Consider the following 27,339-nt stretch of genomic DNA (forward strand, 5'->3'; position numbering starts at 1 on the left):
GGGAGGAGCAGGAGCAGAGGTGGGATGAAAGGGAATGATGTGAGAAGCTAGGAGGTGATGGTTAGAATAGATAAAGGGCTGAAGAAGAAGAAATCTGACAGGGAAAGAGCAGAGGCGTGAGGGAAATGGTTACTGGAAGTTAGAGAAATTGATGTTCATGCTTTCAGATTGGAGACTACTTAGATGGAATATGCAGTGCTGCTCCTCCAACCTGGGTCTGGCTTCATTTTAGCAGTCGAGGAGACTATGTCCCTGACTTCATTTTTTTATTCTGGCTTCTGCTCTCTTTGCAGTCCTGATGAAGGGGGTCTGTACAAAATATCGGCTCTTTATTTTCCTCCATTGATGCTGCCTGACCTGCTGATTTCCAACAGTATTTTGTTAGTGTGCTCAGGATTTTCGGCATCTTCAGAATCTCTTAGAGTCAGTCCAGTTCTTTAGTTTGTCATGCATCCTTATCTGTTGGATAGGCTATTTTGTCTTGAGGTTAGTGCATGCGAGCAATTGTTTTCAGGCTATTTTTTGGCTGTTACCACTCCTGGAGGTCAGGTCCGCCAATGGACTACAGCTGCGGTACCAAACCCTGCAGTATATTAATCTCCCCTTAGTTACACAATGAACAATCATCAAGGCATTACATATCTTGCCACATTAACACTTGGCTTACAGCAAAGTACGGTGGAGTTATACAGGTTCCATTTTGTCACATTACATGATTAAATACATAAAAAGCTCAAAGTTTTGAATATATTTCCACATGTGTGTCCATAAGTTGAAGAGTGCATTACAGACTACCTACCAATTTCATAACAGCAATTATTTTAGAATACAGTAACAAATCTGAGATCAAAATGTGCATTGATCCATTAAACTTACTATAAAATTATCAACAAAAAATTATTTTTTAAGAAATAAAACTTTAAAAAAATTCTATTTGTAGTATAACTGTGGTGCTGATCTGCATTAAAGAGAAGCAGTTCCTGCAGATTTCAGTGACATTCAATTAAATAAAAAAACCCTCCAGATTGTAGGCATCTTGCTTGTTCAGAAATTGCTTCAAAGGACTTGCCATTCAAAAGAGCATCTTGATGTTGAACATTGCTTTGATCCATTCCAGTGAGAGTGTATAGTTAACTTTGTGACCACTGATCAACTCCAGACAGCAGAACTGGCCTTTCAGAAATGTGAAACCTCTGACCTTGAACAATGTTTGCATTTAATGCTGAATATATAAAAAATGTTAATTCAGTAGTTATTTTCAATTCCTTCAGTTGCTTTATCTTGCATCACTTTCATTCCTCTGCATTTTGCTCCTGCACAGAGTTTGGGATTTAGAAACATAGAAAACCTACAGCACAATACAGGCCCTTCGGCTCACAAAGCTGTGCCGAACATGTCCCTACGTTAGAAATTACTAGGCTTACCCATAGCCCTCTATTTTTCTAAGCTCCATGTACCTATCCAAAAGTCTCTTAAAAGACCCTATCGTATCCGCCTCCACCACCGTTGCCGGCAGCCCATTCCACGCACTTAACACTCTCTGAGTAAAAAACTTACCCCTGATATCTCCTCTGTACCTACTCCCCAGCACCTTAAACCTGTGTTCTCTTGTGGCAATCATTTCAGCCCTGGGAAAAAGCCTCTGACTATCCACACGATCAATGCCTCTCATCATCTTATACACCTCTATCAGGTCACCTCTCAACCTCTGTTGCTTCAAGGAGAAAAGGCCGAGTTCACTCAACCTATTCTCATAAGGCATGCTCCCCAATCCAGGCAACATCCTTGTAAATCTCCTCTGCACCTTTTCTAAGGTTTCCTCATCCTTCCTGTAGTGAGGCAACCAGAACTCAGCACAGTACTCCAAGTGGGGTCTGACCAGGGTCCTATAGAGCTGCAACATTACCTCTTGGCTCCTAAATTCAGTTCCACAATTGGTGAAGGCCAATGCACCATACACCTTCTTAACCCCAGCTCCTGCCCAGCTGCTTTGAGCATCCTATGGACTGGGACCCTAAGATCCCTCTGATCCTCCACATTGCAAAAAGTCTTACTTTCAAGAAGGAGCTAGATAGATATCTGATGGATAGGGGAATCAAGGGATATGGGGACAAGGCAGGGACTGGGTATTGATAGTGAATGATCAGCCATGATCTCAGAATGGCGGTGCAGACTCGAGGGGCCGAATGGTCTACTTCTGCACCTATTGTCTATTGTCTATTAATACTATATTCTACCATCATATTTGACCTACCAAAATGAACCACTTCACACTTATCTGGGTTGAACGCCATCTGCCACTCTCAGCCCAATTTTGCATATTATCAATGTCCTGCTGTAACTTCTGACAGCCCTCCACACTATCCACAACACCTCCAACCTTTGTGTCATCAGCAAACTTACTAACCCATTCCTCCACTTCCTCATCCAAATCATGAAGAGTAAGGGTCCCAGAACAGACTCCTGAGGCACTCCACTGGTGACCGACCTCCATGCAGAATATGACCCGTCTGGTACCACTCTTTGGCTTCTGTGGGCAAGCCAGTTCTGGATCCACAAAACAATGTCCCCTTGGATCCCATGCCTCCTTACTTTCTCAATAAGCCTTGCATGGGGTACCTTATCAAATGCCTTGCTGAAATCCATATACACTACATCAACTACACTTCCTTCATCGATGTATTTAGTCACATCCTCAAAAAATTCAATCAGGCTCGTAAGGCACGACCTGCCTTTGACAAAGCCATGCTGACTATTCCTAATCATATTATACCTCTCCAAATGTTCATAAATCCTGCCCCTCAGCATCTTCTCCATCAACTTACCAACCACTGATGTAAGACTGACTGGTCTATAATTTCCTGGGCTATCTCTACTCCCTTTCTTAAATAAAGGAACAATATACGCAACCCACCAATCCTCCGGAACCTCTCCAGTTCCCATTGATGATACAAAGATCATTGCCAGAGGCTCAGCAATCTCCTCCCTCACCTCCCACAGTAGCTGGGGTACATCTCATCTGGTCCTGGCGACTTATCCAACTTGATGCTTTCCAAAAGCTCCAGCACATCCTCTTTCTTAATATCTACATGCTCAGGCTTTTCAGTCTGCTGCAAGTCATCACTATAATCACCAAGATCCTTTTCCATAGTGAATACTGAAGTAAAGTATTCATTAAGTAACTCTGCTGTTTCCTCCAGTTTCCCACTGTCACACTTGATAGGTCCTATTCTTTCACGTCTTATCCTCTTGCTCTTCACATACTTGTAGAATGCCTTGGTATTTTCCTTAATCCTGTCCGCCAAGGCCTTCTCAGGGCCCCTTCTGGCTCTCCTAATTTCCTCCTTAAGCTCCTTCCTGTTAGCTTTATAATATTGTATATCTCTAACATTGCCTAGCTCTCTGACTATTTGTAAGCTTTTCTTTTCTTCTTGACTAGATTTATTGCAGCCTTTGAACACCATGGTTCCTGTACCCTACCATAACTTCCCTGTCTCATTGGAACGTACCTATACAGAAGTCTACACAAATATCCCCTGAATATTTGCGACATTTCTTCCGTACTTTTCCCTGAGAACATCAGTTTCCAATTTAAGATTCCAGTTTCCTGCCTGATAGCCTCATAATTCCTCCACTCCAATTAAACGCTTTTCTAACTTGCCTGTTCCTATCCCTCTCCAATGCTATCGAAAAGGAGATAGAATTGTGATCACTATCTCCAAAATGCTCTCCCATTTAGAGATCTGACACTTCACCAGGTTCATTTCCCAATACCAAATCAACTACAGCCTCTCCTCTTGTAGGCTTATATCGTGTCAAGAAACCTTCCTGAACACACCTAACAAACTCCACTCCATCTAAACCCCTTGCTCTAGGGAGATGCCAATCAATATTTGGGAAATTAAAATCTCCCATCATGACAGCTCTGTTATTATTACACCTTTCCAGGACCTGTTTCCCTATCTTCTCCTCGATATCCCTGTTACTATTGGGCGGCCTATAAAGACACCCAGTAAAGTTTTTGACCCCTTCCTGTTCCTAACCTCCACCTACAGAGACTCCGTAGACAGTCCCGCCATGGCGTCCACCTTTTCTGCAGCCGTGACACTATCTCTGATCAACAGTGCCACACCCCACTTCTTTTGCCTCCCTCCTTGTCCTTTCTGAAACATTTAAAACCTGGCACTTGGAGTAACCATTCCTGTCCCTGAGCCATCCAAGTCTCTGTAATGGCCACCACATCATAGCTCCAAGTACTGATCCACGCTCTATGCTCATCCGCTTTGTTCACAACACTCTTTGCATTAAAATAGACACATCTCAAACCTTCAATCTGAGCGCATCCCTTCTCTATCACCTGCTTATCTTTCCTCTCGCACTGTCTACAAGCTTTCTCTATTTGTGAGCCAATCTCCTCTTCCCCAGTCTCTTCAGTTCGGTTCCCACCCCCAAGTAATTCTAGTTTAAACTCTCCCCAGTAGCCTTCGCAAACCTCCCCGCCAGGACATTGGTCCTCCTGGGATTCAAGTGCAACCTGTCCTTTTTGTACAGGTGGCACCTGCCCCAAAAGAGTTCCCAATGATCCAGAAATCTGAATCCCTGCCCCACCTCATCCTATTCTCACTGTCACGTGGCACAGGCAGTAATCCCGAGATTACTACCTTTGTGGTCCTGCTTTTCAACTTCCTTCCTAACTCGCTGTAGTCTTTTTTTAGGACCTCTTCCGTTTTCCTTCCTATGTAGTTGGTACCGATATGTACCACAACCTCTCGCTATTCTCCCTCCCACTGCAAGATGTCTTGGATGCGATCTGAAACATCGCAGACCCTGGCATCTGGGAGGCAAACTATCCAAGTTTCCTTCCTGCGTCCACAGAATCACCTGTCTGACCCTCTAACTATAGAGGGTCTAGAGTATAGAGTAACCCTTTAACCCCTATCACTACTGCCTTCCTCTTCCCTTCCCTACCCTTCTGAGCCACAGGGCCAGACTCTATGCTAGAGGCACGGCCACTACCACATCCCCAGGTAGGCTGTCTCCACCCCCCCCCCCCCCCACAACAGTACTCAAACAGGAGTACTTATTGTGAAGGGGTACAGCCACTGGGGTACTCTCTTGTACCTGACACTTCCCCTTCCCCCTCCTGACTGACCCACTTGTCTGTCTCCTGTGTCCGCGGTGTGACCACTTGCCTATAACTCCTTTCTATCACCTCCTCACTCTCCTTGGCCAGGCGGAGGTCATCGAGCTGCATCTCCAGTTCTCTAACTCAGTCCCTCAGTAGCTGCAGCTTGACACACCTGATGCACATATAGCCATCCAGGAAGCTGGGAGACTCCAGGACCTCCCACATCTGACACTGAGCACAGAAAACTGGCCTCATACATGTACTTCCTCCTTTCCGCAAGTAACACAGGTGAACCTTCCTTGCCTCATCCTGTTCCGTTACTGCCTAAGCCCGTTGAGCCAAAGCCCTATCACTCTGCTGCCCCTCAGTCCACTGCCTGCTGGATATGGTGGTCTTTTAAAACCTTTTATGTTCTACTGGCTGACATCACATGCCTGCGCAGTCTTGCCTCTCTTTTACCCCGAGTAGTAAAACTGCCTTTGCTCCTGAAATCAGCCATTCACTGGCAGCCTCCTTGCTCTGAATTTATGATGATTTAATTCATGTTCCTCGCAAAGAATTCTTTAACTCATTAAGTGTATGTCCAACAAAAAACACCAGGCTTCAGATATCCTGTTAAGAGTGATGCATATAACCATATAACAATTACAGCACGGAAACAGGCCGTCTCGGCCCTTCTAGTCCATGCTGAATGCTTACTCTCACCTAGTCCCACTGACCCGCACTTAGCCCATAATCCTCCATTCCTTTCCTGTCCATATACCTATCCAATTTTACTTTAAGTGACAATACTGAACCTGCCTCTACCACTTCTACTGGAAGCTCATTCCACACAGCTGCCACTCTCTGAGTAAAGAAATTCCCCCTCGTGTTACCCTTAAACTTTTGCCCCCTAACTCTCAACTCATGGCCTCTTATTTGAATATCCCCTACTCTCAATGGAAAAAGCCTATTCACTTCAACTCCATCTATCCCCCTCATAATTTTAAATACCTCTATCAAGTCCCACCTCAACCTTCTACGCTCCAAAGAATAACGACCTTACTTGTTCAATCTTTCCCTGTCTTTTAGGTGCTGAAACCTAGGTAACATTCTAGTAAATCTTCTCTGTACTTGCTCTCTCTATTTTGTTGACATCTTTCCTATAATTCAGTGACCAGAACTGTACACAATACTCCAAACTCGGCCTTACCAATGCTTTGTACAACTTTAACATTACATCCCATCTCCTGTACTCAATGCTCTGATTTATAAAGGCCAACATACCAAAAGCTTTCTTCACCACCCTATCCACATGAGATTCCGCCTTCAGGGAACTGTGCACCATTATTCCTAGATCAGTCTGTTCTACTGCGTTCTTCAATGCCCTACCATTTACCATGTATGTTCTATTTGGATTATTCCTACCAAAATGTAGCACCTCACACTTATCAGCATTAAACTCCATCTGCCATCGTTCAGCCCACTCTTCTAACTGGCCTAAATCTCTCTGCAAACTTTGAAAACCTACTTCATTATCCACAACGCCATCCACCTTAGTATCATCTGCAAACTTATGTAACCCCCTGGGTCACCTCAGGCTCGCTCAGCTCGTTCTCGTTTAGGGGGAGCAGCCTTTGGCCCCGCCAAACTGGGTAATCAGCTGGTGTGGATGCTGTATGATGTCCCCGCCTCGCCCAAAAACAGACAGTACACCATAAGCGATTAAATGAGTACAATTTATAAAGGTTACTATAACTAAGTGATTAATAACGATACAGTATATATGAAGAGAAAAAAAATAAAGAAAAGGCGCCAAACTTATCAAAGTCCAAACCACTTCGTGCACAACCGTTGGAGCTCAATTACTGAAGTCTTCTGGCCACCATTCGATCCCCTCCGAACTCCTCGACTTGCAGCTCAGGACCATCCGTGTGGTCAACCAAGCACATCTAGCTTCATCCCCCCTCCTCGGAGTACCTCCTGGCCTCGGACCTCCGCTTGGGGTCCGTTCCTCACCCAGCTTACAGCATTGCGTCCTCCCTCTCTCACCCCCTTGCGCCGATCTCCCCAAAAGACCGTCAACAAAAGCTTACAGACTCAGAAGAAAGAACATTAATCCCCATTTGGTTTACAAAAGAATACAATTCTCCCAGCACTCTCTCGCAACAAAGAAACATTCCTGCTAGTTAACAAAACAAAGCCTTTTTGATTACATACACAGTAACAAAGAAAAAGAAGAAACCCCCCTTTACACTCTCTCCCCACCAAATAAAAGTCATGTCCTCATGACTATTAAATAACTCGCCACCTTTCCTGCCAACACACCGTAACCCAAGCACAAACAGTGACATCTCCTCCCCACACAGTAAACCTCACGCCCTGTTCCTCAGGCGCTACTTAGGCCAACTATCTGGGAGTTCCCTAACCCTTCTGAGACCTCCGTACCCCCTCACCTAAACCCTTCAGGCTCAGACACAACTGGAGATACCTTGGGCCCACTACCAACACCTCTCTCAACCTCTCACTCATGCCCGACACTGCACACAGCTAACCCTCCCCGCTACACCTGACTCAGTGGGAGAAGGGCCAACGGTCTCTTCCTCAATCGAGGGAAAGTCAGCAAAAGGCAGCATGTACCACACATCCAGCACATTATCCATCGAATCTGTATTCTTCTTCATTTCTGCAATCGGTAGCTGCTGTTTGATCTTCTCCAAATGGAAACATGTGGCCTGCACTGCTCCTGCAATCTCTTCAGCCTTCTGTTCAATGTTCACTGCACTTCTCTCCAGCTTTTTCTTCCTCAAGACTTCTTCCAGATCAACTTTCAGGTTTTGCACTTCATTTGAACTGTCGATAGTCATCTTTAGGTTCCCTTCAAGCTTCCGCTTCTCTCTTCTGAGATTTGTCTGTAATTTCTTCCCCTCCGCAAACTCCCCTCTCCAGGTTCTCAGTTTGCTATTACCCTCAGTCAGACAACTTTCATCATTCTCTCCAACTTGTAAGTCTTCCGAATGATTCCAGATCACTTTCTCCAGTCTCTCCGTTTTCATTTCAAACTTGATTCCGTAGAGACAGTCACTCACGAGCTGCGACCTTCGCCAGCCCTGGCACGTGTCCAGAAAACACTTTAACTCTGTAATTCTCAGCCGCTCCTGCAACGACCTCACTTCATATTCTCCTGAGGCAAGTCCAAATACCAAGAGATCATCCACATACACCAAAACTCCAAACGCCTCCACATCCCCTATGGTCTTCCACCTGCCCCGCAGGAAGGTTGCAAGGGCCCCAGATATGCCCTGTGGCATCTTTTCGGACCGGAAGACTCCTAGGGAATTTATAATGGCCATTTTCTCCTTGTCGGCCTCACTCATCGGGATCTGGCAACATCCACTCCTCAGATCCAACACCTTAAACCACATCGCACCACTCAGATAGGCCATCGCCTCTTCGGCCCTCAGGGCCATATTCTGGTCACTGACAGTGCGCCTCTTCAACGCACTATAATCCACACACACGCTGCCTACGTTTACCACGGCTGTAGGGGCCAGTCGCCGCAACCTCTCTCTCTCCGAGGTGTCTTCAGCAGTCAACTCCCCTCCCTCGTGGTATTTCGCAGCGTCCACTAAGAGGGTCTCACCCTCAGATACTTTCCCCAGGCCGTACCACCACTGGCTCTTGTTTGAATTCGGTATCGGCCCAATGCTGCTACACACGTCCACACAAGCAGCTCGAAACTGGGTGCATCGACAATGCCTCCAGACAGCGCTCACCCGCCTCCTCCGGGCAGGCCCCCAAGCGCACCAGCAGGATATTGGTTCTCACTAGAACAGAAACGCTGCCCATCTCAACAGTGTCTGGACACATCAGCATTAACGATTCATGAACCTCAGTCACCTCCACTTTTGCCTCCAAGAACTCCATTTTCACTGACCAACAACTGTCGTCTGGATAATCACCAGCACTGGTACCCCGAATCTCCAGTGTCCTCAATGTCGTCAAGGGTAAATGCTTCCAATAACAGTTATAACCGGCGCCCCGGTGCCGAGGATGGCTTTAACTTGACTTCCATCCATCCGTAACAGCACCTGTGCGTGTGGCCCCTCTAAGCCTTCAGGAATAGAGTCTGTTCCTTTCGGGAGTTCCTTGGTACATTGCTGGGAACGTGCTCCCCCAGAGACCCCAAGCCGTTCCTGCCACGGATATGATAAGCCCCCCAGCTGCGGCATTTGACTTCCAGTCGATCCACACTCATTTTCCCACACTTTCCCAGAACTGGCAGCGGTCACTTCAAGGTAATTGCGCCCGACAGTTCTAACAAAGTCACCAACCCGCCTACTCAAACTTTCAACCCGTCCCTGTCGCTTTTCCTCAGCCAAGCACTGCCACTCACCCAACAACTGAGAGGTCCGCTCCGCCCACGCTTCCGCCCCTTTAGGGCTGGACATTATTCCAACAACTGGGCGGAGCTCACCACTGCTGAAACATCCCAACCTGTCACTCCTCACTCTCCAAACAGTATGGACAGCCCACATGGTCCCACCACCATTTCGTCAGCACTAGTCGGAACTCGAACAACGACCTCCAGGCTACCAACAGCAGCCAGCCCACCCAACACACATGCAGCGATAACCAGCAATCGCACACCCACAAAGGCACCCCAGCTCTTCGCCGCAGACACAATTTAAAGAGGGTGATCACACAGCTTCCACAGAAATCAATCCCGGACGAGCACCTCACAGTGTAACCCCCTGGGTCACCTCAGGCTCGCTCAGCTCGTTCTCGTCTAGGGGGAGCAGCCTTCGGCCCCGCCAAACTGGGTAATCAGCTGGTGTAAATGCTGTGTGATGTCCCTGCCTCGCCCAAAAACGGACAGTACACCATAATCGATTAAATGAGTACAATTTATAAAGGTTACTATAACTAAGTGATTAATAACGATACAGTATATATGAAGAGAAAAAAAAAGAAAAGGCATCAAACTTATCAAAGTCCAAACCACTTCGTGCACAACCGTTGGAGCTTAATTACTGAAGTCTTCTGGCCACCATTCGATCCCCTCCGAACTCCTCGACTCGCAGCTCAGGACCGTCTGAGTGGTCAACCAAGCACATCTAGCTTCATCCCCCCTCCTCGGAGTACCTCCTGGCCTCGGACCCCTGCTTGGGGTCCGTTCCTCGCCCAGCTTACAGCATTGCGTCCTCTCTCTCTCACCCCCTTGCGCCGATCTCCCCAAAAGACCGTCAACAAAAGCTTACAGACTCAGAAGAAAGAACGTTAATCCCCATTTGGTTTACAAAGGAATACAATTCTCCCAGCACTCTCTCGCAACAAAGAAACATTCCTGCTAGTTAACAAAACAAAGCCTTTTTGATTACATACACAGTAACAAAGAAAAAGAAGAAACCCCCCTTTACACTTACTAATCCAATTTACCACCCCATCATCCAGATCATTAATGTATAGGACAAACAACATTGGACCCAGTACAGATCCCTGTGGCATACAACTAGTCACCGGCCTCCAACCTGACAAACAGTTATTCACCACTGCTCTCTGGCATCTCCCATCCAGCCACTTGAATCCATTTTACTACTTCAATATTAATACCTAACGATCAAACCTTCCTAACTAACCTTCCGTGCGGAACCTTTTCAAAGGCTTTACTGGAGTCTATATAGACAACATCCACTGCTTTACCCTCGTCAACTTTCCTTGTAACCTCTTCAAAATATTAAATAAGATTTGTCAAACCTGACCTTCCATGCACAAATCCATGTTGACTGTTCCTAATCAGACCCTGTCTATCCAGATAAATATATATACCAACTCTAAGAATACTTTCCATTAATTTACCCACCACTGACGTCAAACTGACAAGCCTATAATTGCTAGGTTTACTCTTAGAACCCTTTTTAAACAATGGAACCACATGAGCAATACGTCAATCCTCCGGCACCATCCCTGTTTCTAATGACATTTGAAATATTTCTGTCAGAGCCCCTGCTATTTCTACACTAACCTTCCTCAAGGTCCTAGGGAATATCCTGTCAGGACCCGGAAATTTATCCACTTTTATATTCCTTAAAAGTGCCAGTACTTACTCCTCTTTAATCGTGATAGTTTCCATAACTTTCCTACTCGTTTCCCTTACCTTACACAATTCAATAGCCTTCTCCTTAGTGAATACAGAAGAAATGAAATTGTTCAAAATCTCCCCCATCTCTTTTGGCTCCACACATATCTGTCCACTTTGATTCTCTAAGGGACCAATTTTATCCCTCACTATCCTTTTGCTATTAATATAACTGTAGAAACCCTTCGGATTTATTTTCACCTTACTTGCCAAAGCAACCTCGTATCTTCTTTTAGCTTTTCTAATTTCTTTCTTAAGATTCTTCTCACATTCTTTATATTCCTTGAGCGCCTCATTTACTCCATGCTGCCTGTATTTATTGTAAATATATCTCTTTTTTCTAACCAAGTTTTCAATATCACTTGAAAACCATGGCTTTCTCAAACTTTTAACCTTTCCTTTCAACCTAACAGGAATATAAAGATTCTGTACCCTCAAAATTTTACCTTTAAATGACCGCCATTTCTCTATTACATCCTTCCCATAAAACAACTTGTCCCAATCCACTCCTTCTAAATCCTTTTGCATCTCCTCAAAGTTAGCCTTTCTCCAATCAAAAATCTCAACCCTGGATCCAGTCCTCTCCTTCTCCATAATTATATTGAATCTAAGGCATTGTGATCACTGGACCTGAAGTGCTCCTCAACACATACCTCTGTCACCTGACCTATTTCATTCCTTAACAGAAGATCCAACACTGCCCCTTCTCTAGTTGGTTCCTCTATGTATGGCTGCAAAAACTATCCTGCACACATTTTACAAACTCCAAACCATCCATTCCTTTTACAGTATGGGCTTCCCAGTCTATGTGTGGAAAATTAAAATCACCCACAATCACAACCCTGTGCTTACTACAAATATCTGCTACCTCCTTGCAAATTTGCTCCTCCAATTCTTAGTCCCCATTAGGCGGTCTATGATACACCCCTATAAGTGTTACTACACCCTTCCCATTCCTCAATTCCACCCAAATAGTCTCCCTAGATGAGCCCTCTAATCTATCCTGCCGGAGCACCCCCGTAATATTTTCTCTGACAAGCAACGCAACACCTCTCCCTGTTGTCCCTCCGATTCTATCAAACCTGAAGCAACAAAATCCAGGAATATTTAGTTGCCAGTCCTCCTGCACCCCTCCTGCAACCATGCTTCACTAGTAGCTACAACATCATATTTCCATGTATCAATCCATGCTCTAAGCTCATCCACCTTTCTTACAATGCTCCTAGCATTAAAATAAATGCATTTAAGAAATCCTCCACCTCTTCCTCACTGTTTATCTCTAACAGTACAAAGAACTTTACTGTCTTTTTCTTCCTTCTCCCATACATCTGCTGCTACACTCTGGTTCCCCTCCCCCCTGTATCTAGTTTAAATCCACTGGAGCCTCTCTAGCAAACCTACCTGCAAGAATATTTGTCCCCTCCAGTTCAGATGTAAACTGTCCCACTGGAACAGATCCCACCTTCCCTGGAAAACTGCCCAATTATCTATAAATCTGAAGCCCTCCCTCCTGCACCATGTCTTCAGCCATGTGTTGATCTGCACTATCTTACTATTTCTAAACCCACCTGCACATGGCATTGGTAGCAATCCTGAGATTGCTATCCCAGAGGTCCTGTCCTTTAACATGGCACCTAGCTCCCTAAACTCACCTTTCAGGACCTCCTCACTCTTCCTACCCACAACATTGGTCCCTACATGGACCACGACATCCGGCTGCTCACCCTCCCTCTTGAGAATACTGAGAACTCGATCCGAGGTATCGCAGACCCTGGCACCGGGGAGGCAACAGACCATCTGGGATTCTCGATCTCTTCCACAGAACCTCCTATCTGCCCCCTAACTATTGAATCCCCTATCACTACTGCTCTCCTCTTTTCCCTCCTTCTCTTCTGAGCTGAGGGTCCAGTCTTGGTGCCAGAGACGCAACCACTGCAACTTGTCCCTGGTAGGTCGTCCCCACCAACGGTATCCAAAACAGTATACTTATTGTTGATGGGAACGGTCACGGGTGCTCTGCTCTTCCTGTCTATTCCCCTTCCCTCTCCTGACAGACACCCAACTATCTGTCTCCTGACTCCTAGGGGTGACTATCTCCCTGAAACTCCTGTCTATTTCTGCCTCTGTCTCCCAAATGATCCGAAGTTCATCCAGCTCCAGCTCCAGCTCCAGTTCCCTAACATGGTTTGTCAGGAGCTGCAGCTGGATGCACCTTTTGCAGATGTAGTCATCAGGGACAGCTGTGCTCGCCCTGACTTCCCACACACTGCAAACGGAGCACTCAACTGCCCTAACTGCTGCCTCCATTACCTACTCCTAAGCTAATTAGATTAATTAAAGGAACTTACCCAGCCTTACCTCACCTGGAGTGAAGCTCATACTCAGCCTGTGCTCTCTTTTTAAATTCCCCCGCTGATCTCCGAGGCCGACTTTCCCGCGCCTGCGCAGTCTAGCCTCTTTGCCGCGATCAGTTAAAAAAAAAGCTTCTCGCCGAGCTTCTATTACTTCTTTCCTCTCTGCCTTTTGCTGCGATTTTAAATCACTAAATGCACTAAAATAATTATTTCAAATTACTGCAACACACACAAAATGCTGGAGGAGCTCAGCAGGCCAGGCAGCATTTATGGAAAAGAGTGAACAGTCGAAGTTTTGGGTCGAGACCCCTCAAGGTCTCCAAGCATTCTGTGTGCGTTCTCCAGTCCAACAGCACTTTGTGTGTGTTGCTTAGATTTTTTAGCATGTACAGATTTTCCCTTGTTTGTATTTCAAATTTTTGTTTGTCATTCATCAAAGCCCATTTAGTTTGTCGGTAAGAGTGCCTATTAATCAATGGTGCCTTTATTTTTGCAGTTTCAGAAGTGTATACAGTTAATTTCTTTTCACTTCGGACTGTATGACTGGCTTTTAAAGTTCAGATAATTCCAGCTTTGTTAATAGAAAGTTCTATAGATCTTGAGATAAATGTAGACCACCTCTTCAAGTCTTACAATTTGAAACTTGTTAATTGTGACTTTGGAATTTTGAAGTCCCATTGTTGGTCACAATCCAATTAATCAGAATGAAGTTTTGGGTTGCTTTTACAGGATAGACGCTCAACAGTTTAATAACTCTAATAATAATACCATTGTGTGCATGTTATTTCAAATTAAAGTAGATGACTATTATTGCAAGTTTTCATGGTGGTAGACAGCATTTTGCATCTTGAGTTGTCTTTTTACAGGATGGTGTTTTCAAAATGAGTTTATCGCCTGATGGAACACTCCTGGCAGCCATCCATCTCTCTGGGCAACTGACTTTATGGGAAATTCCTTCTTTAAGGCAACAGAAAGAATGGAAACAGGAAATGCAGGTAAAGTTGAGTTTTCGGTCAATACAGAGGGGGAGAAATAATCCCGTCATGTATTGCTTTCAAGCAAAACAAGTGATAAATTTGAACTTTCATCTGGGGAAAACAAATGTTCTGATTTGAGGAATTTTGAATTCATTTTTACACGGGCATATGAACTTTCAAACTGAGCTCTTTTCAGGAAATGTTTGTTAATTTTCATTGTGGGAAGTTAAACAGTGGAATATGATGCTTACAGCAGATTAAGCGAAACACATACTTAACATTTCTTACAAGATAGAAGGAAGTCACTATGCTTGGTATGCCTTTATTCAGAATCAGAATCAGATTTACTATCAGTGGCATGTGATGTTAGCTTAGCAGTAGCAGTTCAATGCAATACATAATATAGAAGAAAAAAACACAAATTAAAATAATAATAAATAAGTAAATAGGAATTTGGAAGCATTAATTGGGAACAGGTGATCTCAGGGAAATGCATGGCAAATGTTCAGGGGATATTTGTGTGGCGTTCTGTATTGGTATGTTCCAGTAAGACAGTAGGTAGGGTACAGGAACTGTGGTGTACAAATGCTGTTGGAAGTCTAGTCAAAAAGAAAAGAAAAGCTTATGAAAGGTTCAAAAAACTAGGTAATTTTAGAGATCTAGAAGATTATAAGGCTAACAGGAAGGAGTTTAACAATGAAATTAGGAGAGCCAGAAGGGGCCATGAGAAGGCCTTGCCAAGCAGGATTAAGGAAAACCCCAAGGCATTCTACAAGTATGTGAAGAGCAAGAGGATAAGACGTGAGAGATTAGGACCAATCAAGTGTGATAGTGGAAAAGTGTATGGAACTGGAGATGATAGCAGAGGTATTTAATGAATACTTTGCTTCAGTGTTCACTTTGGAAAAGGATCTTGGCAATTGTAGGGATAACCTGCAGCACATTGAAAAGCTTGAGCATATAGACATTAAGAAAGAGGATGGGCTGAAGCTCTGGGAAAGCATGAAGTTGGATAAGTCTCCAGGACCGGATGAGATGTATCCCAGGCTACTGTGGGAGGTGAGGGAAGAGATTGCTGAGCCTCTGGCAATGATCTTTGCATCATCAATGGGGGTGGAAGTTTGCAGATGTTGTTCCCTTATTCAAGAAAGGGAGTAGAGGTAGCCCAGGAAATTATAGACCAGTGAGTCTTACTTCAGTGGTTGGTTAAGGTGCTGGTAAAAATCCTGAAAGAGCCCGGACTTATGAACATTTGGAGAGGCATATGATTAGGAATAGTCAGCATGGCTTTGTGAAAGGCAGGTCATGCCTTACAAGCCTGATTTATTTTTTTGAGGATGTGATTAAACACGTTGATAAAGGTAGAGCAGTAGATGTAGCATATATGGATTTCAGCAAGGCATTTGATAAGGTATCCATGCCAGGCTTATTGAGAAAGTAAGAAGGCATTGGATCCAAGGGGACCTTGATTTGTGGATTCAGAATTGGCTTGCTCACAGAAGGTGAAGAGTGGTTATAGACGTCATATTCTGCATGGAGGTCAGTGACCAGTGGTGTGCTTCAGGGATCTGTTCTGGGGCCCCTTCTCTTCGTGAAATGGAAGAATGGGTTAGTAAATTTGATGACGCGAAATTTGGGGATGTTGTGGATAGTGTAGAGGGCTGTCAGAGGTTACAGTGGAACATCAATGGGATGTAAAACTGGGCTGAAAAGTGGCAGATGGAGTTCAACCCAGATAAGTGTGTGGTGGTTCATTTTGGTAGGTCAAATATGATGACAAAATATGGTAAGATTCTTCGTAGTGTGAAGAATCAGAGGGATCTTGGGGTCCAAGTCCATAGAACATTCAAGGCTGCTACGCAGGTTGACTCTGGGGTTAAGAAAGAATACGATACATTGGCCTTCATCAATCATGGGATTGAGTTTAGGAGTCAAGAGGAAATGTTGCAGCTATATAGGACCCCACTTGGAGTACTGTGCTCAGTTCCGGTTGGCTCACTATAGGAAGGAAACCATAGAAAGGGTGCAGAGGAGATTTACAAGGATGTTGCCTGGATTGGGGAGCATGCCTTATGAGAATAGGTTGAGTGAACTCGGCCTTTTTTCCTTGGAGCAATGGAGGATGAGAGGTGACCTGATAGAGGTGTGCAAGATGATGAGAGGCATTGATACTGTGGATAGTCAGAAGCTTTTTCCCAGGGCTGAAATGGCTAGCACGAGAGGGCACAATGGAAGTAGGTACAGAGGAGATGTCAGGGGTAAGTTTGTTTACACAAAGGGTGGTGAGTGCATGGAATGGGCAGTCGGCGGCGGTGGTGGAGGTGGATACGATAGGGTCTTTTAAGAGACTTCTGGACAGGTATATGGAGCTCAGAAAGATAGAGGGCTATGGGTAACCCTAGGTAATTTCTGAGGTAAGGACATGTTCGGCACAGCTTTATGGGCTGAAGGGATTGTATTGTGCTGCAGGTTTTCTATGTTTCTACAGGGGGTAAGAGGTGTGATGCAGATATCTTAAAACAGGCTTTATCCTACTCTGCTGCTAGCGCTGGCAACTAAACCCCTTCTTTTATCTTGGATATATTGTTTGATCTCCAAACAGGTGACAGTGGAGTCCTTCTCTCTGTTCTTCTCAGGTGCACAAGTTTTGCACACAGTTACCTGAATGCGCTGAGGATGGTGTCCTTGGATTTGATCTAGAGTCAATTGTTTCCTTTAAATCTTATCTCTTCAACTAAATTTAACAAGTTCTTTTCCCAGAGCAAATGCCAGTTAATATTGTTTTAAAAAAGTTTGGCTAGATCCATTAGAGTGCTCTGGTTTCATTTTACTTGATTTAATGAACCTTTTTGACATATTCCTTACCATCCAAATTTCCCCATTGTTAAAGTTGTGGGATCCAAGCCATAATTTCTCAGAAGGCACTGTTACCCCACTGTAACTCTGAATTGTAGCGTTATAACACATCTCTTCAATTTCTAATTGCCCCCACCTTTTGGGTTGTATCATACTGTGGCGACCCATTTCCTAGCGTATCCGAACCGACTCACAATTAGATAGCCTACGGGGGTTTGTGAGCACAGAGCTTTGGAGCCTCTGCGCCACGGGGGGCCGGTTGACAGAGGCTTAAAAGTGAGGCTGAAGTTTTCGAATAAAGTTTTTTCCTTCGACTGCAGTTACCGACTCCGTGTCGTAATTTTAGCGTTGTGTGTAGCACACCGCTACAATTGGTGACCCCGACGGTCCAAACGATTTTTGGACCAGAAATGACCGACGCCGCCTCTGTTCATGCGGTTTCGTTGAAACTGCCAGGTTTCTGGACACAGCGCCCGGACCTATGGTTCCAGCAAGCCCAATTCCACGTTCGCCAGATCACCTCAGAAGACACCCGCTACTACTACGTGGTGAGCTCCCTCGACCAGGACACAGCGGCCCAGGTTGCGGAGTTCGTACAGTCGCCCCCAGCAGACGGCAAGTACACGGAATTCAAAGCCCTGCTCCTCAGGACTTTCGGACTCTCTCGGCGCGAGCGGGCTGCCCGTTTACTGCACCTGGATGGCTTGGGCGACAGACCTCCATCGGCTTTAATGAATGAGATGTTGTCTCTGGCCGACGGACACACATGCCTCATGTTTGAGCAGGCATTCCTGGAGCAGCTGCCCGAGGACATAAGCCTGCTGCTGTCCGACGCGGATTTCAGTGACCCCCGGAAGGTGGCAGCCCGGGCGGACTTGCTGCGGAACGCCAAAAAGGTGAGCGGGGCGTCCATCGCACAGATCACCCAGCCACGCTCCCGGCAGCAAACCAGTCCAGGCCCGGCCACAGAGCCCGCCAACCCCCGGCCCAATGAACACTGGTGCTTCTACCACCAGCGGTGGGGCGCAGAAGCCCGCCGTTGTCGCCCGCCCTGCAAGTTCCCGGGAAACGCCAGGGCCAGCCGCCGCTGATGGCTACGGCGGCTGGCCATCGGGATAGCCTCCTGTTTGTCTGGGATAGAAGGTCGGGACGCCGGTTTTTGGTCGATACTGGGGCTGAGATCAGCGTTTTACCTCCGACGAGTTACGACACCCGCAGCAGGGCACCGGGTCCCCCCCTGAGGGCCGTGAATGGCAGCACCATAAGGACCTATGGCACCCGTCAGATGCAGCTACAGTTCGGCTCCAGCCAGTTCACGTGGGACTTCACACTGGCCGCCGTAGCCCAACCGCTTCTGGGTGCGGATTTTTTGTGGGCTCACAGCCTACTGGTCGACCTGCCCAGGAAGAGACTGGTACACGCCGAGACCTTTCAGACGTTCTCCCTGGGTGCAGCCCAGTTGCCAGCCCCTCACCTCGGCTCCATCACGCTGTCCGACAACGACTTCACCAGGGTCCTGGCGGATTTCCCATCGGTTCTGGCACCGCAGTTCACAGCGGCCATGCCCAGGCACGGAGTACAGCACCACATCCCGACCCAGGGACCACCCCTCCATGCCCGTGCTCGGCGGCTTCCCCCGGACAAACTCCGACTGGCGAAGGAGGAGTTCCAGAGGATGGAGGAATTGGGGATCATCCGGCGGTCCGACAGCCCATGGGCCTCCCCCCTGCACATGGTGCCCAAAGCGACGGGGGGCTGGAGACCGTGCGGCGACTACCGCAGGCTGAACGAGGCTACCACACCGGACCGCTACCCTGTGCCGCACATTCAGGACTTTGCAGCAAACCTGCACGGCGCACGGATCTTCTCCAAGGTAGATCTCGTCCGGGGATACCATCAAATCCCGATGCATCCTGACGACGTCCCCAAAACGGCTCTCATCACCCCTTTCGGCCTTTTTGAGTTCCTCCGCATGCCGTTCGGCCTGAAGAATGCCGCACAGACGTTCCAGCGGTTAATGGACACGGTGGGACGGGACCTGGACTTCGCGTTCATCTATTTGGATGACATCCTCATAGCCAGCGGCAGTCGTCAGGAGCATCTGTCCCACCTCCGTCAACTCTGCGCCCGACTGAGTGAGTATGGTCTTACAATCAACCCCGCCAAATGCCAGTTCGGACTCGATACCATTGACTTCCTGGGCCACAGGATTACTAAAGACGGGGCAACCCCTCTGCCCGCTAAGGTGGATGCGGTCCGCCACTTCCCCCGACCCACCACGATCAAAGGCCTTCAGGAATTCGTAGGTATGGTCAATTTCTACCGCCGCTTCCTCCCTTCAGCTGCCCGGATCATGCGCCCCCTGTTCGCCCTGATGTCGGGTCCGAGCAAGGACATTACCTGGGACGAGGAGTCCGCCGCCGCTTTCGTTCAAATGAAGGAAGCTTTGGCGGACGCCGCAATGCTAGTACATCCCAGAATGGACACCCCTACCGCCCTCACAGTGGATGCATCAAACACGGCAGTCGGTGGGGTGCTGGAGCAGCTCATCGCAGGTCGCTGGCAACCCCTGGCGTTTTTCAGCAAACACCCGAGCTTAAGTACAGTGCTTTCGACCGGGAACTGTTGGCGCTCGACCTGGCAATCCGGCATTTCAGGTACTTCCTAGAAGGTCGGCCCTTCACCGCGTTCACGGACCACAAACCGCTTACCTTTGCGTTTACGAAAGCATCCGACCCCTGGTCGTCCCGCCAGCAACGCCACCTGTCCTACATCTCTGAATACACGACGGATGTCTGGCACGTCTCGGGTAAGAACAATGTCGTGGCGGATGCGCTCTCTCGCCCTACCGTTCATGCCCTTTCCCAAGGGGTAGACTTTGAGGCACTGGCAGAGGCGCAGCAGGCGGATGAGGAGATTCCGAGTTACAGAACCGCAGTCTCCAGTCTGCAGCTCCAGGACCTCCCCGTGGGCCCAGGTGAGAGGACCCTACTCTGTGACGTCGCCACCGGCCAGCCCCGTCCAGTCGTCCCGACTGCATGGCAGCGCCACGTTTTCGACTCCATTCATAACTTGGCGCATCCCTCCATCCGGACAACTGTCCGGATGGTTTCCAGCAGGTTCGTTTGGCACGGACTCCGCAAACAGGTCAGTGACTGGGCCAGAACGTGCATGCACTGCCAGACGGCCAAGGTGCAGCGGCACACCAAAGCCCCACCGCAGCAGTTCCATCCCGCCCACCGGCGTTTCGACCACATTCATGTGGATATCGTGGGCCCCCTGCCAGTGTCGCGCGGAGCGCGTTACCTCCTGACTATCGTGGACCGGTTCACAAGATGGCCAGAGGCGGTCCCGCTCACCGACACCACCTCCGAATCTTGCGCCCGAGCCCTGATCGCCACCTGGATATCTCGCTTTGGTGTCCCGGCCCACATTACCTCCGACAGAGGCGCCCAGTTCGCCTCCAGCCTGTGGTCAGCTATGGCCAGCCTTTTGGGGACTCAGCTGCACCACACAACTGCCTACCACCCACAGTCGAACGGGCTAGTGGAGCGTTTCCACCGTCACCTGAAGTCGGCCCTCATGGCCCGCCTGCGAGGAGCCAACTGGGCGGACGAGCTTCCCTGGGTCCTACTCGGCATCCGCACAGCGCCCAAGGACGACCTGCATGCCTCGTCGGCCGAGTTGGTATACGGCGCGCCCCTGGTCGTCCCCGGGGAGTTCCTACCAGCCCCAAGGGGGCAAGAGGAAGAACCCGCAGCAGTCCTGGGCAGACTACGCGAGAAGCTCGGTAACCTGGCCCCCATACCCACTTCACAGCACGGGCGGCACCCGACCTGCGTACCCAAAGACCTACGGAACTGTAAGTTTGTGTTTGTACGAAGGGGCGGGCATCGGCCACCGCTGCAGCGGCCATACGAGGGGCCGTTTATGGTGCTCCGGAACAACGGGTCCACGTTCGTGCTGGACGTTGGGGGGAAAGAGGAGGTTTTCACGGTGGACCGCTTCAAACCGGCCCATGTGGACCTGGCGCAACCGGCCGAGTTTCCGGCACCTCGGCGCAGAAGCCGACCTCCCAAGCAGGTTCTGGCCCAGACTGTGGACATTGGGGGGTGTATCGCCGGTTCTGGGGGGGGGGGTTATGTGGCGACCCATTTCCTAGCGTATCCGAACCGACTCACAATTAGATAGCCTACGGGGGTTTGCGAGCACAGAGCTTTGGAGCCTCTGCGCCATGGGGGGCCGGTTGACAGAGGCTTAAAAGTGAGGCTGAAGTTTTCGAATGAAGTTTTTTCCTTCGACTGCAGTTACCGACTCCGTGTCGTAATTTTAGCGCTGCGTGTAGCACACCGCTACAATACTTGCCTTTTGGCGAGTGCATCTGACAATCTGTTTATCCTGCTGGACTCAATGTTATGTGCAGCAGTGGACTGCTGGTGTGCTGGATTGTGGGAGTGGATGCACTGTACATCAAGCTCATTATCATGTTAACTTGTTTCACTAATAAAATGTAGAATTCCATTGGCATCGTTTACTCGGGGTTTGTTGTTTCTGCAACATAGAGCACCAATTGATATCTTGGTTATCAGTTAATTACTACTACACACTTTACAGATTATTAGGACATTTAATCTGGACCACTTTTTTAATATTTTACTTCCAGTTTAAGCTATAACATCTTTGAAACAACTCTTAAAGTGGAGTGTATAGGCTGTATTGCTATTGAAAATGGCAACAATTTCCATATAAAGGAAAATAAAACTTTATCCTTGTGTTACGAATAGATGTTGTATCACTTTTTCCTATATGGATAAAAGGTTTGTAACTTTCAAATGTTTTGCCCAGGATGGATTTGATGCCATTAATCCCGACTGGTCAAAATCAGTGGAAAAGAGGAAAAAAATGAAGGGTAAGAGATATTCTGAATAATAGAATGATTTTTTTTCAGATTTTTTTCAAATTTTCATAAAGGATGGATTTTTAGAAATGTTGTTCAACAGTGTCATTTTCAGAGATTGTCATTGAAATGATAATTCATATTTTCTAATCTGTGTGTTTTCTACTCTGAGTACACTAACTTTTCATTTAAAATTCCATACACTTTCTTGGTTTGATGACAAGACTCCTATAAAACCACTTTTCGCATGCAGTAGAATTTGCATATAAATAAAAGGTACTATACTACAGATGTAAGGCACCAGGCAAATTAGAGAAAATGTTAATTTTGACTTACTTATCAGTCAGCAACTCTGTTCACAGAGTAAATTGTGTGCTTAACACGTACAACACGCTGAAGGAACTCAGCAGATCGGACAGCATCCGTGGAAATGAGCCTTCAGCGTTTCTGGCCGTGACCCTTCGTCAGGACTGAAGAGGGAGGGGGCAGGGGCCCTATAAAGAAGGTGGGGAGAGGGTGGGAAGGAGAAGGCTGGCAGGTGCCAGGTGAAAAAACAATCAGAGGAAGGATCAAAGGGTGGGGGAGGGGAAGCAGGGAGGGGATAGGGAGGAAAGGTGAAGAAGGAATGTAAGGGGAAAGCACTATGGATAGTTGAAGAAGGCAGAATCATGAGAAAGTTGATGGGCAGCTGGAAGAGGAGGCAGAGTGAAAGTGGGTTGGGGGAAGGGAGGGGGAGGGAACTACCGGAAGTTGGAGAATTCGATGTTCATGATATGAAATGTTGCTCCTCCAACCTGAGTTTGGCCTCATCATGGCAGTAGAGGAGGCCATGTATGGACATATCTGAATGGGAATGTGAAGCAGAGTTGAAGTGGGTGGCAACCGGGAGATCCTGTCTGTTGTGACGGACGGAGCAGAAGTGCTCGACGAAGCGGTCCCCCAATCTACATTGGGTCTCGCCGATGTAGAGGAGGCCTTCGTCTCTATTGAAATTCTTATTCTCTAGTTTTATTTCAATGGTTTCCTTCATGAGGAGGTTCCAAAAGCCATTGGTACAGCACAGAAGTTTTGAGCTGAAGTCAATCCTGTGGTTGTCTTATATGTAATGTTCTGCTATCACTGATTTCCACAGGTGACCAAAATACAGTGGCTTGCAAAAGTTTGGGCACTTCTGGTCAAAATTTCTGTTACTGTGAATAGCTAAGCGAGTAAAAGATGACCTGATTTCCAAAAGGCATAAAGTTAAAGATGACACATTTCTTTAATATTTTAAGATTACTTTTTTATTTCCGTCTTTTACAGTTTCAAAATAACAAAAAAGGAAAAGGGCCCAAAGCAAAAGTTTGCTTTGCATGGTCAGTACTTAGTAACACCCTCTTTGGCAAGTATCACAGCTTGTAAACACTTTCTGTAGCCAGCTAAGAGTCTTTCATTTCTTGTTTGGGGGATTTTTGCCCATTCTTCCTGGCAAAAGGCTTCTAGTTCTGTGAGGTTCTTGGGCCGTCTTGCATGTACTGCTCTTTTGACATCTATCCACAAATTTTCGATGATGCTTAGGTTGGGGAACTGTGAGAGCCAATGGCAAAACCCTCAACTTGTGCCTCTTGAGGTAGTCCATCAGGGATTTTGAGGTGTGTTTAGGATCATTATCCTGTTGTAGAAGCCATCCTCTTTTCATCCTCAGCTTTATTACAGACGGTGTGATGTTTGCTTCCAGAATTTGCTGGTATTTAATTGAATTCACTCTTCCCTCTACCAATGAAATGTTCCCTGTGCCACTCTCTGCAACACAAGCCCAAAGTATCATCGATCCACCCCTGTGCTTAACAGTTGCAGAGGTTTTCTTTTCATGAAATTCTGCACCCTTTTTCTCCAAACATACCTTTGCCCATTGCAGCCAAAATGTTCTATTTTAACTTCTTCAGTCCACAGGACTTGTTTCCAAAATGCATCAGGCTTGTTTAGATGTTCCTTTACAAACTTCTAACACTGAATTTTGTGGTGAGGACACAGGAAAGGTTTTCTTCTGATGATTCTTCCATGAAGGTCATTTTTGTGCAGGTGTCGCTGCACAGTAGAACAGTACATCACCACTCCAGAGTCTGCTAAATCTTCCTGCAGGTCTTTTGAAGTCAAAAGGCGGTTTTGATTTGCCTTTCTAGCAATCCTACAAGCAGTTCTCTCAGAAAGTTTTCTTGGTCTTCCAGACCTCAACGTGACCTCCACCATTCCTGTTAACTGCCATTTCTTAATTGCATTATGAACTGAGGAAATGGCTACCTGAAACCGCTTTTCTATCTTCTTATAGCCTTCTTCTGCTTTGTGGGAATCATTTATTTTAATTTTCAGAGTGCTAGGCAGCTGCTTAGAAGAGCCCATGGCTGCTGATTGTTGGGACAAGGTTTGAGGAGTCAGGGTATTTATTAAGCTTTGAAATTTGCATCACCTGCCTTTCCTAATGATAACAAACCATAGCCCTAACAAGCTAATTAAGGTCTGGGACCTTGATAAAAGTTATCTGAGAGCTCAAATTTCTTGGGGTGCCCAAACTTTTGCATGGTGCTCCTTTCCTTTTTTTTCCCACTCTAAAATTGTACAGCTTTTTAAAATTGGACAGCTGACGTTTACAGGATTCCCTCTGAATGCAGAGTAGTATATATCAGCACGGTGGAAATCTGCATCAAGGAGCATAGAAGGTGTATCTGTTTGGGTTACGCAGAGAAATTGGTGCAGTAGCACATTGTATATGCAATTATCACAAGATTGACTTTGATGACACAAGAAATGGTGTGTCACACCAACGGCCTTTGGGACCACCTGGTGAAGGAAGCATAGAGAATAAGAATTTCAACAAAGACCTTAAAGTCTCTGTCTAAATAAATACTGGAATACAATTTTAAACAAATGATTGAGGACTAACCAATCAGGAGGGACGGATAACAGGAGTTAAGTAAATATCCCACTGGTCTAGACATGCCCAGCCATCATCTCTGATGAAGAGTTTGTCATCAAAACATTGGTTAAAATTGACACTGGGATCTGGCTGGTAGCCAGAGAAGAATTTATGTGTCATATGCACCTGAAAGCATAAGGTCCTTGATAGTATTTTCAAGATTATATTTCCCTTTCTTTTCTGGATATTTAAATCAACTTAAGCTTGTCTTGTTTAATTACCTTGGAAGAACTTTAATTTGTACAATATCACTTGTCCTTCAGACAGATCATCATTTTATCCGCTCAATGATGTGAACTGGTGGGCCAATAATTCTGTTATTCTGGCCCGCTGTTCTGGTGCTCTCACTGTTTCTTCTGTGAAAACATTGAAAAACCTGCTTGGACAGTCGTGTGAATGGTTTGAACCTTCACCTCAAGTTACTGCAGCCCATGACGGAAGCTTTATGAGCTTAGAGGTACTGATTATTTCTGATTTGTTTGGATTTGCATGAAAATTGTGAATGTCTAGAACTTTAAACCTTAATAATAGAACGTGTTTAATGATTCTCTTTTTCAATTTTTTAAACACTTACATGTCTTTTATTATATTTTAATTGATTTTTAAAAAATTGTTGAATATTTTCAATGGGCCCGATTTCTTTTCCTCCCCAACACTGGTAGGATAGTTCTTCTAATACAAAGCAACCTTTATTCGCTCATCTCCAACCTTCTTTCCTACTCAGTATTCTTGACTGCATTGTAATCTTCCTTATACTTACCCAACTTTTCCAGAATGCCAGATATTTGAGTCTTCTGTTGGGTTTTTGCCTCATGGTTTATCTTGGCTTTTGTCTACACCTTTGTCTTTAACTCTGTACCTTTTCACTGTCATCCTATGATGACATAATGCCTGTTTGTTTTCCACTTTTGTGTATTCAGCTGTAGCCAGTGAAATAGCTACTGTGGCTTTACTTAATGCTCTGTGTTGCCTTGCATGATCCCTAACGATATATCGTTGGTCTCTCTCTTTTCTCATCTGCATTGTTTCCATTGGTGAGATCTCTGATGACATGTTTATTTGCAGGAATCCCCTAAGCACTTCAGTGACTACTAGGGAAGAAGAATATTCTCCACAGACATTCTTAATTGTTGAGAATAATCATTAGAGAGTTTTTGTATTTTGCTGAGTGAAGTATCCACCCCATTATGTACATTGAATGGAAAAAAAATTATTTAATATTTGCAGAGGTTTAAAATGTGCTTTTGTTGAAGATGTGATCTGTGCATGTGTCAAATTTATTTTGCTGGATTTTGTATCTCTGCTCTTTTGTCAATTATTCCATAAGTTAGGGCTACTTTTTCAAAAGGAAAAGCTGGATATTTGCAAACACGAGGAAATCTGCAGGTGCTGGAAATTCAAGCAACACTCACAAAATGCTGGTGGAACGCTGCAGGCCAGGCAGCATCTATAAGGTGAAGCACTGTTGACGTTTTGGGCCGAGACCCTTCGTCAGGACTAACTGAAAGGAAAGATAGTAAGAGATTTGAAAGTTGGAGGGGGAAGGGAAAATGCAAAATGATAGGAGAAGACTGGAGGGGGTGGGATGAAGCTGAGAGCCAGAAAGGTGATTGGCAAAAGGGATACAGAGCTGGAGAGGGGAAAGGATCATGGGACGGGAGGCCTAGGGAGAAAGAAAGGGGGAGGGGAGCACCAGAGGGAGATGGAGAACAGGCAGAGTGATGGGCAGAAAGAGAGAAAAAAAAGGAGGGGGGAAAGAAACTAAATATATCAGGGATGGGGTAAGAAGGGGAGGAGGGGCATTAATGGAAGTTAGAGAAGTCAATGTTCATGCCATCAGGTTGGAGGCTACCCAGCCGGTATATAAGGTGTTGTTCCTCCAACCTAAGTGTGGCTTCATCTTGACAGTAGAGGAGGCCGTGCATAGACATATCAGAATGGGAATGGGACTTGGAATTAAAATGTGTGGCCACTGAGAGATCTTGCTTTTTCTGGCGGACAGAGTGTAGGTGTTCAGCGAAATGGTCTCCTAGTCTGCATCCGGTCTCACCAATAT

General features: G+C 46.3%; 1 protein-coding gene across 5 annotated transcripts in view; it reads left to right on the plus strand.

Moving 5' to 3' along the window:
* nbas (NBAS subunit of NRZ tethering complex) overlaps positions 1-27,339 on the plus strand; it is a 325,125-nt gene that overhangs the window by 32,444 nt on the left and 265,342 nt on the right. For all 5 annotated transcript variants that reach the window (XR_009514327.1, XM_059981865.1, XM_059981866.1 and 2 more), the window contains exons 12-14: positions 14,467-14,595; positions 22,279-22,342; positions 25,547-25,740. Coding sequence is in view for 4 of the 5 variants with exons in the window: in XM_059981865.1 (XP_059837848.1) it covers positions 14,467-14,595; positions 22,279-22,342; positions 25,547-25,740 (387 nt within the window). In the remaining variant the exon portion in view is untranslated. The remainder of the gene's footprint in view (positions 1-14,466; positions 14,596-22,278; positions 22,343-25,546; positions 25,741-27,339) is intronic.

This window comes from Hypanus sabinus, chromosome 10, assembly GCF_030144855.1.
Source record: "Hypanus sabinus isolate sHypSab1 chromosome 10, sHypSab1.hap1, whole genome shotgun sequence".
Lineage (NCBI taxonomy): Eukaryota > Metazoa > Chordata > Chondrichthyes > Myliobatiformes > Dasyatidae > Hypanus > Hypanus sabinus.